Below are 14,642 nucleotides of genomic sequence, written 5' to 3' on the forward strand. Positions count from 1 at the left end.
TTTCACAAATTAGATATATAGAAAAAATATAATAAATTATTTCTTAGATAAATCAATTTCTTCTTTAATTCAAACTGGGAGTTGTTTCAAAAGAAAACTAAAATCTTGTAGATTTATGTTTGGTGTTTTCATCTTTTTTTTTTGTATCTTATTGAATGCAATTATCAACACAACGAGCTCACAAAATTGTCATAAAAATTATTTTTGTTTTTTTCAATTTTTGTCTTCGACTTTGAGCAACTTTCGTTGCATGGTTCTAAAAACAAACAAAAAAAATTTCAAAGTGGAATACAAAATAGGAAAAAATTCACAAAAGAAAACTTTTTTTTTTCAAAATCATTTACAAAACATCATCACTCATATCATTTCATAATGTCATTGAAGAGCGAATGTTCTTGTTTTATTCTTCAACACAAATAAAATGAAAACAAGAAAATTTGAAATGATTTGAACAGAAAGTTTATACCAGTGTTTACTTTCACCTTAAAAAGTAATATATAATTTTTATGACAAAACAAACCAATCAATCTCATTCATTTGTAAATTCTACATATTACATTAATTGAAATTATTAAAAAAAATAATCATGTGATTCAACAAAAAAACAGAAAATATTCTTTCAGACACTCTGGCAGATTTCTCTCTGCATCATCTACTTTTTCCAGTTGAACGTTTCTATGATTTTTTCTTCTTTGATATATATATATATATATATATTTTATCAATTTTCAACAACATCCTCTCACTGATGCTTTAATTTGTCCACTTTTCTTGCATTTAATTTATGGTCTCGAACATCTAATGTCCACTACAAAATTGTGTACGGCGTTATCACGCTTGCACATTAAAATTTTAATGTGATTCACATTATTTGTCGCTTGTGAGCGTCCAAATATGTTATTTGTGTCTTTGAGTCACTTAATATTTGGGGTTTTTCTATTTATTGATAAAGAAGTGGACGTGGCCTGCAAAAATAAGTTTAAATTTACCTAAAGCATAAATATTTTTCACATTAAAAAATTAAAGAGAAAATCGCATTAATTTTTCGCATTAATGCTATAAATCAATTTATATCAAATTTTGCGGGCCAAGTCTACCTTTTTATCAACAAATAGATCAAATTTTGAATATAAAATGATTCAAACACACAAATTACACCTTTGGACTCTCACCAGCGACAATTAATATGAATCATATTAAAATTTTAATGTGCAAGTGTGATAACACAGTTACGCATAAATTAAAAAAATTCAACGCAAATGCATCAATTTCAATTGAAGATCATCATTTATCTAAAAATCAAATTTATATGACAGTATCATTTAAAAATTTTCATCATGAAAAAATTACTTCATAGACAATACAACTAATTAAAAGTTTGACTTTAACAGGGCTTCATTTAAAAATTATTTATTAGTTACATTTAAAAATATAAAAAAAATATACGAATAAAGTGTAATGTATGTACGTGGTGGATTCATTTGATTTTGAAAAGAAAAAAAATTGAGAACAACAGCTATATCAACTAATTCTCCAATTTTCTTAAATTAAGAAATTACACAGGAAAAAGTTAGAAATTCTCTCAATTATTCATTGTAGAATATTCTTCAACATAAATTTTCACTTCACTTTGCATTTGTACGTAATCAAAATAACAGTGGAACTCCTTTATCCACTCTATCATCTCTCTTATTTTGCTTCTTGAGAAATCAGAAAAAAGAATTAAATCAATCAACATCAATGGACTTTTCTTTCTCATAACTTTGCAATTTTAATTCAGAGTGTTTCTCCTTTTTTTTATGTGGTATTTTCTCAGAGCACTTTTCACTCAGGTCTCTTACATTTTGTCTCCTCACTCAACCCCTTGTTTCAAGAGGGTGAAATGTGGCTCAAAAGCCATTCTCAAGAAAAGAAAAGTACAACAAAAAAAACAACCACAATATTGTGTGTGATGATGAGAAAGAAAGTAATAATAAAATTTGTAAAGTGAAAAGAAAAGTAAATTGTTACACAAATCAACATCTAAAGATAGATTTGTGGTTATGTATTTCTTCGATTTCTACCTTCAGTGTAGCCAGCGGCGGCCGATGGGGCCCTCATAAAATACTCCTTGTTCACACAGTTCCGAAGACACTCTGGAATATTGCCGACTATTGCTCTCCTAATTTCCGTGGCTGCCATTTCTCTGAGTTCAGATGCGGAGGCTTCACTGTAAAAGGCGGCATGTGGCGTACAAAGTATATTTGGAGCGTCTTTCAGAACACCCTGAAATATTTGTGAAAAAAAGAAAGTTCACTGTAGGTTTTTCAATTCAACCAACTACAAAAAAACCCTTTCCAAATTTATAATCATTTTTTTCAAGTGGCAAAATGGCACAAAAAACAGAGATCATCTGAAATGATATCGAACCTGGAATACGTTATATGGCTCATTTTCATGCACATCAAGTGCAGCTGCTCGGATTCTGCCTTGTTTCAGAGCTGTTGCTAGCGCCTCATCATCCACCAGACCACCTCGTGCGGTATTTACCAAAAATGCACCTGGCCTCATCTATACGAGCAGAAGAAAATTTTCATTTTATTCTTTTAGTCATACCCCACAGTTACACCTCTTTCATTCATTAAATGACAGTAATAATTAATTATGTTGAAAGTTAATTAATATACACATACCTGTTTGATAGTGAATTCATTGATTAAATGGTGGTTGTGTTCATTTAGTGTGCAGTGAAGTGAGACACAATCCGATTGAAAAAGTAAGTCTTGCAGGGTATAAACTCGAGTTAAACCAAGTGATTTCTCAATGCCATCGGGAAGATATGGATCATAGAAGATGACATTGAAGCCAAATCCTTTTGCACGTAGAGCCACTGCACTGCCAATTCGTCCTAGGCCAACAATGCCTAGTGTGTCACCTCGGATTCTAGCACATCCCTATATTAATTAAACATACAAATTTTGTTATCAATAAACATTATAGATATTTCTAAGCAAATTAATAATTAGGAAAATGTGTGGCAACTCGTGACTTAGATCCCATCCCTCAAAAGTACTTTCGCATCATTTACCGTTTCTCAACCGATTTAAACCGCTTTGTAAATCACTTGAAAGATCCCACAAAATAACTAAGATAACTAAATAAATAAAATTGATTTTCGAACAAAAATTACTTATCCAGTTTATTACCGGTTCACAACTGGTTTAAATGGTTTTATAAGATAAATTAAGCTAATTCAAAATCTGCTCCAAATGGAAATTTTTCGCTACTCCAAATGGAAACGTCATTGTTTTCATGATAAATACAGTACTAAAATATTATAGTTATTATATTTTCTATACCACAGTTTCATTATTTAGTTAATTTTGCTCCAAATAAAGCGAAAATCCATTCATATTCACAAATTTTAATTTTTTTAATTTCTCAGAAAAATTAAAAGTGTTCCTTTTCACCATTGAATTTTTTATTGATCGATCATGTTTTCCAATGAAAAACACAATAAAGTGACTGTTTATTCGTTTTGTTTAACATTTATGTCATATTCCTGGCTAATTTTAGTTAAATTAAGTGCTAATTTTTATTGTTAACGGTACGTGAAGTTTTCAAATGAAATTATAACCTATTTCGTGAACAAAAAGGGTTTTCCTGAAGTGTCTGCAAATGCTTCAATAGGAAACCCCGGAAATATGATTTTTTTTTGGAGAGATTTTCTTATTGTTTTAGATGGGAGAGAAGAAAAGACCAGGAATAAGTACAAATCCTGCACTCAAGAGCAACTCAACAAGGTTTTAGAAGCCTTTCGTCGCGGTTTCACTTACACTCTTTGTCTCCAATTAGAAAATTTCCCTTGTCTCAATTTGGATTAATATTCCAATAGTTTTCTTGTATTTAAGAAGTTTTCAAATTATATCTAAAGAATTTTCACTAAACAGTAACATTCTAGAAGAGCCAAGGAGCAAATTTATGTAATTCTCTTCAGAAAAAATATGAACTTAATGTGTTGAATCTTCCTTCTGTCAAAGGTAAAGCGTGTGGAAATGGTTTTGAATTAGGACATTTACCCTAAATCATTTACTTATCGGTTCATTACCGGTTAGGAACCAATTGGAACAGTTCAGTTTTGTCTGAAATTCCAAGACCTCTCCAACAAGCACAAACACGACCCCATTCGCCTGATAAATGAGCTCTTCTCTAGAGCCTTTTTTAACTTTTGACCTAGAAAAAACGTTATTAGGAATGACACAACGGTATTTTCGCACATGGTTACATGTCCGCATGGGTAATCTCTAAAACATATCCAAAAATGAAAAAAAAATCGCACGACGCGTTTTCGAGCAATCCCAAAAAACATGGTTTTGGAGGGGAAGGGGTGGGGTGGGGAGAAAATGAGGGGCATGTTAACGATCCTTAGGTCGACTTATGGGGGGTATCCCTTAGGTTCCAAATCGCTATCTCTAACCGTTTGTCCTCTAGAGCTGGCAACAGCCGGACGGACAGGCAGACAGACAGACAAACAGCGTGACGACATTTCTCAGAAATTGCCTAATGCATTTAGAAAGATAATTTAATAAATTTTCAGATGATAGGGGAATATGGGGTAATTTGTAATCATGCCTAAATTGGAATGAGATTTCCTAACAGTTTGAAATGTCAAAAATCATAAAATTTCAAAATAGACATAATTCCGAATTATCCCATCTTACTCTAAAAGTCATTAAATTTCGTTAATAGCAAAGTTTTTCGAAATTTTACTCTTTTACCAGAAAAATCAAGAAGATTGGTCGTTTCTTTATCTTACAAAAAATAAATCACGAAAAACAGCTCATTTCTAGCCTCCTAATTAGGGGACTCCCTTAAAGCGCGGTTTTGAAAAATATTTTTATTTTTAGATTTGTATCTCAAAACAATGACTTATCTATGAAGATACCGGTTTATACCTGATTAAAAAAAACATTTGATGAATCACGTGAAAACCCGCACGGAAAACTGGAGATGTGAAACAAAAATCTGTTAAAATTGTAATTACTAATTTATTACCTATTTGTTATCTATTTGAACCAATTCAAATTTCTACAGATGTCGAAAATTCTTTTTAAATTAACCCTATTAATTGATATTCATGAATTAAATCTTTACAGAATTGACTTTAAAAATCCAAACAGCCTCAAGAATTTTGACATGTCCATGAGACTGTGAATTTTGTTTTGCACCATTTTGCATTAAACTGCTTGTTTGAGACTTGTGTCTCAAAAGTCAATGTAAATGACAAATAAAATAAATAAATAAATGTATAAACATTTTAAAATACTAACCTTTAAAGCAAAAGACGAATAACCACAAAAATCTATTCTTAATTTATTAAAAATTTCGGTTTTCTGTCTTTCTTTTTAAATTGAAAAAATAATGGCCAAAACTTTGGAGCTAGTCATTTACGACTATTGACCAATAAATTTTTGAACTTTACTGTTCAAATTCTACTGAGAGAGCAGAATTTTTAATCTCCCGTTTCGAGTTTATAAATATATCGACCCCTTACCCATTAAGGGGTCATACTTTGGTAGAATTTTGCAAATTTGAAGTTTCAAATTTGTTGACGTTCCATTGTCCGTGAGTTATCTGTCTTAGAGACCAAACGGTACTTTCGGGGAACCTTTATTAGTTGACCCAAAGACCACCTGCATGACCTTTATTTTTCCATTTTCCATTCCCTTCAAATGTCCGCAAACGCGTCGTGCGACTCTTTTTTTTGGATATTTTTTAAGAGTTTGCTTAGCCGAACATATCGTCTAGGCACGAAAATACCGATAAATCATTCCTAATGCCTTTGGCATACTTTTTAAATCAGGTCAATTTTATGTGATCGAAATTTTCATTTCATTTTCTCTATGAAACTTTATATTTCTATATCCACTCTTTCGTATTAACATCCAAAATTTAATTTGTTTTAAGAAAATGGTCTATAGAGCTTTTAAAGAAGCAAAGCTTTCCGTGTTTGCAAGAAGATGGGACTACATTAGGAATGTTTTGATAACCTAGAAAGCTCAGGTTACTCCCTATTAGACTGACAAAGATGATTAAAGTGCTAAAAAAAATGGCGGCGGAAATTCAATAAATATTTTCTCAAAGAATTCAAAGGTGTGGGAAAATCCGCTCGATTGAGAAATGCTGAGGAATTTGGAAGACCGTTCTCAGGGAGAAGGCTCAGCCAGCCAAAAGACTTGCCGGATTTCAAGGGCAAGTGGAAAAGGATCGTCCGAGGCCGTGGAGATAGGGTTGTCAAGTCCCTAATGAAGGGACTTAAGAAGATGGTGTGAAAATTCGGCGAGGAACCATTGGATTTAGCAAAACCGAAAACCTAGAAAAATCCCGATAAAAATATCTTTAAAAAAAATATTTGTTTTTTTTTAATATACTGTGGTTAATATTTGAGAGCCATTTTTCAAATGGGAAATATTTTCGTCTACACGAAAATAGTAAATAGTAGGGGAGACTGGGGCAAAAAGTCACAAATCGAAAAATTCAAAATTTAATATCTTCCAAGGTAAAAAAGATAGCGGCTCAATTTTTTTTCTATAGATAGCCTTCATAGACCTTCTTCAATGTCGTAAGTTTCTTAAAATTCAAACAAGGAATTTAGAAAATAAAAAATATCGAAATTTTTAGCCCTATTTTTGAAATATTTTCCTTGCAGAAGATAACAATTATTACCTACTTATTTTCCAAAATTGATGCACTAGTGAATATTTTCTAAATAATTTGGATTTTTTGAATACGAATCCGCTATCTATTTTAGAATTCTACAAAGATTCTTTTCTCCAGAAATCCTTTTATTAAAAATGGCCACTTGGGGTAAAAAGTAACAAAAGGTATAGAGCAAAAAGTAACAAAAATTGAAGCAATTTCTGATGTCTCACGGCGAAAAGAAACGTCATTACCATGTCTCGTCGGTTGTTGTTTGTATTGGTCAAACGATTTGCAGTCTTTTGAGTGTTTTTTTCTAAAATAGCTTGAAAAGCGCTTTTCTCGTTTTCTCACTTTTCTCGCAGAGAAAACGGTGTTTTACAAAGCTGTAGATGAATAAATTTTCTATGGAAATGTGTTATCTAGGTATTTTTTTCAAATTTACGGAAGCCTGTAATGAATCGAATCAAAATAAGGTAATACCTAATACCCCATGTCTGGTACTATTTGCCCCAGCATTTTTGAGAAAGGTCACAAAATTAACTTTTAAAAATCGGCTCGATAAACGTATTTCCTTACAAAATAGAGGAATATTACTTTCACAAAGTGTAGAGCGGTAAATTTACTATAAAACTGCGCTAATTAGAAATTTTTGAAGCGCTCGAGCAGATTGTAATAAACAATATAATATCCGTTTTGTGACTTTTTGCCCCAGTCTCCCCCAATTAGTAATCCATATTTTACTAAAAGTACAAGCAGTAACATTAAAGTCATAGTTAAAACATCCCTCAAAACCCGAAGGAACAAGAACATTTGATAGAAAATTCTTTGAAAATAAAATAAATAAAAAACAAAAATTCATATTGCTTAGTAATTAAAATCTTACCGTGGCAGCTTCCCTAACTTGTTCTGGTCCAGTGAACTTTTTACCCTCTCGCACCATATTTGCCAGCCAGTACGTTCTTCGGTACAGATTCAATATGAGACAAAGTGTTGTATCTGCCACTTCTTCTACACCATAACCGGGAACATTGCAGACAGCAATACCCAATTCACCGGCTGCTTTCACGTCAATATTGTCCACACCGCTACCGATGCGCACGATAATCCGGAGAGCTTTGAACTTTTCCAAATCCTCCTTTGTCAGGATGATTGTGTGCCACATGAGAGCGCCCACTGCCTCATTCAATACCTGCAATTTGTAATAACAACATGCAATTGTCACATTCTCTCTATTGCACTAAAAATAATTTTTTTTAGAACGAAACTAAAAAAAAAAGAAAAAGACTTTAAACTTGATTATCCTACCTTTTCGTGTATTTCCGTTGTGCTCTGTGCATCGCAGAACGCGACAGTGGCCACATCTTTGAGAATTGGCATTTCAATGGAACAGTCTCTACCATCCAGTAGAGCCACGAGAGGTCTGGGTTGCATCGGTCCATTTGCAATTGGACCACGAACATCGAGTCGTGGACGTTTTGGCAACATCATTGATTTCTCCATCACTACACTTTTATTTATTAATTTCTTTTGTATGTTCTATTTAAGTTTGGTGAGCTTATTGATAAAAACAGTGTTGTGTATTCCAAAAATTCACAAACTATTTTTTTTTTCCTTTTGTTAATTACACTATCCCCTACACTGTTGATTGTTATACAAATTCACATACGACCTATTCTTTTTTTTTCTTAAATTCTTTTTCTCACTGGTGTGTTTGTGGAAAAGAGGAAGAATTTTGAAAAGAAAAATTCACAATCACAAAATAAACACACTTTAAGGGAGCTTTCCCAAAAACTTTTGCTCCTTCTTCCCTCTTTTTCACTTGTTCACTCTCAAATAAACACAAGTCACTTCCTCTTGTTTCACGTCTCTCACGCTCTCTTGGGCTGCTCTTGTGTGTCTGTGCCAAGGAATTGTTGGTGCGATGACGACAGACACAACATACAGTCAGGAATCAGAACCACTTCACAAATTTGACTGATTTGAATTCCCCAACTTTAAGATTGCAAACTTTATGCAATTTCACAACTTGTTGGATGATAATCAACTAGGAGGGGTTATTTCCGACGAGCTGTTCCCCTCATTCTGCCGCTTTTTGTGTCTGCAGAGAGAGAGAGAAAAGCACATATTTGATTACAGATTTACCAAAGCATTAGATGATTAAATCTATAATATTGATTAAATCACATATTGTATTCTCAATTGATATCAAGTTCACTTTAATAAGACGTTCTTAAAGTACTCTAGATCTAAAATTAAATTATTGAGAAAGAGAAGCAAGTAAAGAAGTCTGCATTGCATCACGCGTGTCCTTTCTCCATATAGTCTTTCTTCCTTTTCAAGAAACTTTTTCTTTTGTAGAGCAGATGCCAGAAACACCAACGTATCTTAATGCAAATGTCAAATGTTAAAAAAAAAACAACATTGAGAGTAACAAAAAAGATCAGGGCTTTATGGTAATACCAAATTAAAGCTGTATTTGAAGACAAATAAAATTTTCACATTTCATGAATTTCGTCCAATAAACCTTTTTACATCCACGGTGAGCTTTTTTCACTCAGCAATTCCAAAAACACGTATTAATCTATTTATCATTTTTCCCCGCAAATCATTCAATTTCATTTGATGCTTCACTTTGAAAACCTATAACTGGTACATGCAATGAAACCAATATAAAACCAAATCAATTTATGTAAAAGTTTAAGCCTTTACAGTTTTTTAACTAAAATAAAAAAAAAATTAAAAAACATTGCAGATAGAATCTACTCAACTTCCCATAGAAGTACATTTAATACATTTCATGAAAAACAATACATCCTTTTATTGAATAATAGTATTTAATGAAGTTTAACAAAGTTTTTGTTTCACGAAATCAATCATAACTGATATTTTTAGGATAAATTTGTGATAAAAAAGCAAAAACAAAAGTTAAAGAAGAAAGCTAAAACAAAAAGGTTGGAAACAACAAAGAAAAACTTGAAAGGAATTACAAATAAACTTGAATAAACTACGAAAGAGTGCAAAAAAAAAGTCCTAGGACAAAACATAACAGTAGGGAAAGTTCAATGATGTTTCAATATAGAAAGTGTGCTTCAAAAGCTTCATAGCCACACAACTTTGCAACAACTTAGTCTCTGAAAACTAAGTTATATAACTCATCGTACAACTAAACACGAACACACACTCATAACATAAAACCGGAGGACGAGGTGATGGAAAAGGAGGAGAAAGTTGAAAACTTTTTGCGTCCTCCCACCCTCATCATCCCAACTGTTTCCAAGTTCCCACACCAATAATAATCCACTTCACCCTCTCAAACCAACGACTCCTGTATATGTACCATAGACTTAAGGTAGATGTTTGAATGTATTCGATAGTCACTTTTAAGCGCTTGGATTGGTGCGGTACTGGTCACGTGACTCTCCCTCTTTTTTCTTTCTTCTCAATTTTGCCGCGCGGTTGAATTTAAATTTCAAAACATTTCCTTCTTCAAAATCAAATACTTTAGGAAAATATTCGATATTCATCTGCAATATGATGGACCAGGAAAAAGAAGAGAGAAATTACGAAATTACATTAGTAACAGTTTTAGAATATATAATCCAACCCAAAAAATACAATATTTCATATAGAAGAAGTACCATCCTAAACAGTCATTGCAGCATAAACGATGTGAAAATCACGTTCATAAAATACTCTTATATTTCATAATTCCTTGCTTTTAGTTGTAAAGTAAAACATATTGAGCTAATGTTACATATATGCAGCTGTGGAACCTAATCTTTCTAATATTGATTCAACATATTTATAACCGTTGCATTTAAATTTGGCGCGAAATAATTGTCAATAAATCAGAGCAAATCTGGATATCATTCTCTACGTTTCCCGCTTTTTTGTCAATTAATTCACTGATAATTGTGAAGCTATAAAAACGATTGCATTGATCACTCGATCTCTCATTATCTTTTATTAAGTGCTATCAGTGTGTTCATTTGTCGCCAAATAAAATTGTCTAAAAAGTATTTGAATAGTTCAATCAAAATTGGTTAAATCAGTGTAATACTGTGTACTCTAAATCTAAACATTAAATGTTATGTTATTAAACTTGGAAGTGAATATTTAGTACGATTTTTAGTTATTTTGTTAAAGAAAATCTTGCAGTTGATAGATTGAGCGTCCTCAATCATATCATTGAGGTCTTTGTTCCTGATATAACAGTATAGTGTTTGATGAGTCATCCAGAGCAATTTTTTCAGGCAGTAAGAAATATTTTAATAATGAATTTAAATGGATAAATGTAGAGAGCGGATCAAAAATGTCACATATTCTATTGCTAAGCATAGGATATTGCTAAAGCATAGGATATGTGCCATTTTCGCTCTGTCCTCCACAAATATTAGTAAAAATGTCTACAATTTTTTTTCATTCTATTGCAGCTTTATCACTTCATTACAACATTTTATTACACTCATTCTTCATCTTTAATTCGAGAATCTCTGCTCTGTACCAAGTAAGATTATGATCTATAATGATCGAGGTGAAATACTTAATTTTTTTTAAATACTTTTACAGGCTTGTGCTTCTTTGCTTCACTATACATTGACTTGTATTTCATCCTTCATTCATTGATAAGAAAGGTAAATTTCTTTAGATTCTGGCAAATTAACCCTTTAAAAACGTGACACTTTTTAGCGACCGAAAATCAACAATAAAAATTAAACCGATAAACAAAACTTGTGAAACGTTTTACAACCTTGGAAAGTCTAACAGATTCTAATTCAGTGTTTTTTTTGCTTCCATAAACGTTAAGGAAAAAAACAGACCAAAAATTTAAATAGTTTTTCTGGCAATACTCTTTATGATTGTGCAATTTTGTTTGATGTTTATATTAATACTCAATAGAAACGAAGCAAAGTGTTTTTGGGCAGTAAGTGAATTAATGAATTGGTTGCACCTGGATTCTTTTTTGATGCGGATTTTTAGTTTTTTGATATTTTCTAAAATTCAAAATGAAATATATCTTCGGTCCTAATAATTCGGTGGTATTTTTTTCGAATTCGTATAGTGTCAATAAGTGGCGCTATATAATAATTCAAGGTAAATTATTCAAATTGATACGTAATTTCCTCTATCTCCTATCTTGAAATATTCTACATAGTCAAAATGCCTCGTCGTTGCTCCGTGAAAAGATGTAAGAGCTACAAGGACAAGATCATAACATTCAGTTTTCCGAATGATGTTGAATTGAAGCAAAAATGGATAACATCTATGGATCGTCCACAATTTACTCCTCCAAATTATTCTGCAGTGTGTCTCAACCACGCCCCTGGCAAGTTGCCTGAAATTTGAAGCCACTTTCTCATACTTCGATTTAAATTTATATGGGATTTTTTTGCACTCGCGACCGTTACACTAAATAACAAAAAAGTGAGAAGTTTTTTCGCATTATAAGATACCTTTCCGTATGGAGGGATAAATATACTAAATTTCTGTTTAAATATTTTTTTCCTTGGAGCACTGTGAGCTGAGTCCGAGATCAATTTAGGAATTGGCTTCAAATAGCTCCATATAAAAAAATTAACTTGCCACATGCTTGGTCTCAACCATTTTACTCCATCTGATCTGGATAAATATCATCGTGTGGATGGATGTTCAACAAAAATTCCACTAAAAGTTATCAGGTTGAAAAAGGATGCGATTCCATCAGTGTTCCCTGGAAGGCCACATTACACCAAACTACCATATTTCAATCAACAATTTAATGGAATCTGAGAAAAAAATAAGGATCCAAAATATTTTGCGATACTCCAATCTACTGGATTTTAAAATTGAGAAAGGCGCAGAGACAGAAGTACCGGAAACAAATGTCAGCAGTTACCTACATATCCTGGACACCAATTATTTGGATGAAGCAGACTATAATGAATCAGCTAATATTTATGTTTGTTGATATGCTGCTCATGCTTATTTAAAAAAAAAAGTTTGTGATTTATGTAAGGAGTTTGTGTATGATGGCATAGGTGTTAAGATCGATGATTATTTTTTTAATGAAATGCAAAGAGGTGGTTTGAAAGTTCCCTCAAATCTTTTGTTAATATTTTTTAAACATATGTGTGCAATTTTTCAAGCAATTAATCGTTCAGAATTAAAACATGAATTCATGATTGAAAGAAACCAAAGAATAATTTTAAGAAAGCTTACAATGATAAGTATTCAAGAAGAAACTGAGTTTCCAAGTGGAATTTGTGATGCTTGTGAGAATCCTGTGATAAATGTTTTTTATTCAGTGTCATGTAATTTAAGCAATATTATATTCAAAAATTTTTCAATTTTAGTCAGTGATGAAATTGTAAGTAAGAAGCGAAAAATACAGAAGTACTGAAAATTAAAACGTCTTTTTAACCAAAACCAAAAAGCATTGTCCTCCTCTTTTTCTCATCATCATCTCTTTCATATCATCGGCGTGTCGAGCGAGTGAGTGGGGTGAGTAGCAATCGGCAAAAGTCGTTGGGCTTCGAGATACCTATCGGCGACTTTGTATGTATGAGTAAAATTTTCTACCTTCTGTCTATGATAATATGAAGGAGTCGTTGCTCAAACCCATCCTCAACAGTAAACTCTCTTGTTTTCAACTTTCACCCTCTCTTCTCGGTAATTTTCAATCCCACATACACATACACACACATACATACATATACATATTTATCTCGGAAGACTCATTCTCTATCATTTCTCCAGCAATGTTGGATGCTGACTATATGGTTATGTCATAATTTAACAAGCTTTTCCGGCGAGCTTTCATTTTGTTGCTATTTAAAATGGGACGAAACAGCAAAATTACAGGATATTTAATCAAATGCTATAGATACATTGTAAGTTAGCACTTCAACCCCAAAAAAGGCTTTCAACCATAAGTCTTATCAGTGAAAAACGAAAAAAAATATTTACACAAAAAATTATAATTGTAAGAATGACAATCTAATACAGGTCATTTGAAAAGTTCTGAGACCGGCATCAATAAATAATAATAAAACTGTAAATTGTAGTTGAGTTAGTAGGGGAGACTGGGGCAAAAAGTCACAAATCGAAAAATTCAAAATTCAATATCTTCCAAGGTAAAAAAGATAGCGGCTCAATTTTTTTTTCTATAGATAGTCTCCATAGACCTTCTTCAATGTCGTAAGTTTCTTAGAATTCGAACAAGGAATTTATAAAATAAAAAATATCGAAATTCTTAGCCCTATTTTTGAAATATTTTCCTTGCAGAAGATAACAATTATTACCTACTTATTTTCGAAAATTGATGCACTGGTGAATATTTTCTAAATAATTTAGATTTTTTGAATACGAATCCGCTATCTATTTTAGAATTTTACAAAGGTTCTTTTCTCCAGAAATCCTTTTATTAAAAATGGCCACTTGGGGTAAAAAGTAATAAAAGGTATAGAGCAAAAAGTAACAAGAAAGCGAAGCAATTTCTGATGTCACACGGCGAAAAGAAACGTCATTATCATGTCTCACCGCTTGTTGTTTGCATTGGTCAAACGATTTTCAGCTTTTTGTGTTTTTTTTTTCTAAAATAGTTTGAAAAGCATTTTTCTCGTTTTCTCACTTTTCTCGCAGAGAAAACGGTGTTTTACAAAGGTGTAGATGAATAAATTTTCTATGAAAATATGTCCTCTAGATATTTTTTCAAATTTACGAAAGCCCGTAATGAAGCGAATCAAAATATGATAATACCCAATGTCTGGTACTATTTGTCCCAGCACTTTTAAGAATGATCACAAAATTACCTTTAAAAACCGGCTCGATAAATATATTTCCTTACAAAATAGAAGAAAATGACTTTCACAGTGTTGTAGAACGGTAAATTTCGTATAAGGGCAGAATCACATTGACAGTAAAATGCTCACCGTCACCGTCAAAGCCCTCACCGTATTTCGTTGATTTACGCATTTTCATTG

At 32.2% G+C, this 14,642-nt stretch overlaps 1 protein-coding gene across 3 annotated transcripts in view; it reads right to left on the reverse strand.

Moving 5' to 3' along the window:
• Positions 1-14,642, reverse strand: part of LOC129802827 (C-terminal-binding protein) — a 90,271-nt gene that overhangs the window by 8,272 nt on the left and 67,357 nt on the right. For all 3 annotated transcript variants that reach the window (XM_055848938.1, XM_055848946.1, XM_055848953.1), the window contains exons 3-7: positions 7,987-8,779; positions 7,565-7,870; positions 2,673-2,933; positions 2,410-2,550; positions 2,064-2,265 (exon numbers count right to left, since the gene is read on the reverse strand). In XM_055848938.1, coding sequence (XP_055704913.1) covers positions 2,064-2,265; positions 2,410-2,550; positions 2,673-2,933; positions 7,565-7,870; positions 7,987-8,181 — 1,105 coding nt within the window. In that variant the 5' untranslated portion in view covers positions 8,182-8,779. The remainder of the gene's footprint in view (positions 1-2,063; positions 2,266-2,409; positions 2,551-2,672; positions 2,934-7,564; positions 7,871-7,986; positions 8,780-14,642) is intronic.

This window comes from Phlebotomus papatasi, chromosome 1 (assembly GCF_024763615.1).
Source record: "Phlebotomus papatasi isolate M1 chromosome 1, Ppap_2.1, whole genome shotgun sequence".
Taxonomy (NCBI): domain Eukaryota; kingdom Metazoa; phylum Arthropoda; class Insecta; order Diptera; family Psychodidae; genus Phlebotomus; species Phlebotomus papatasi.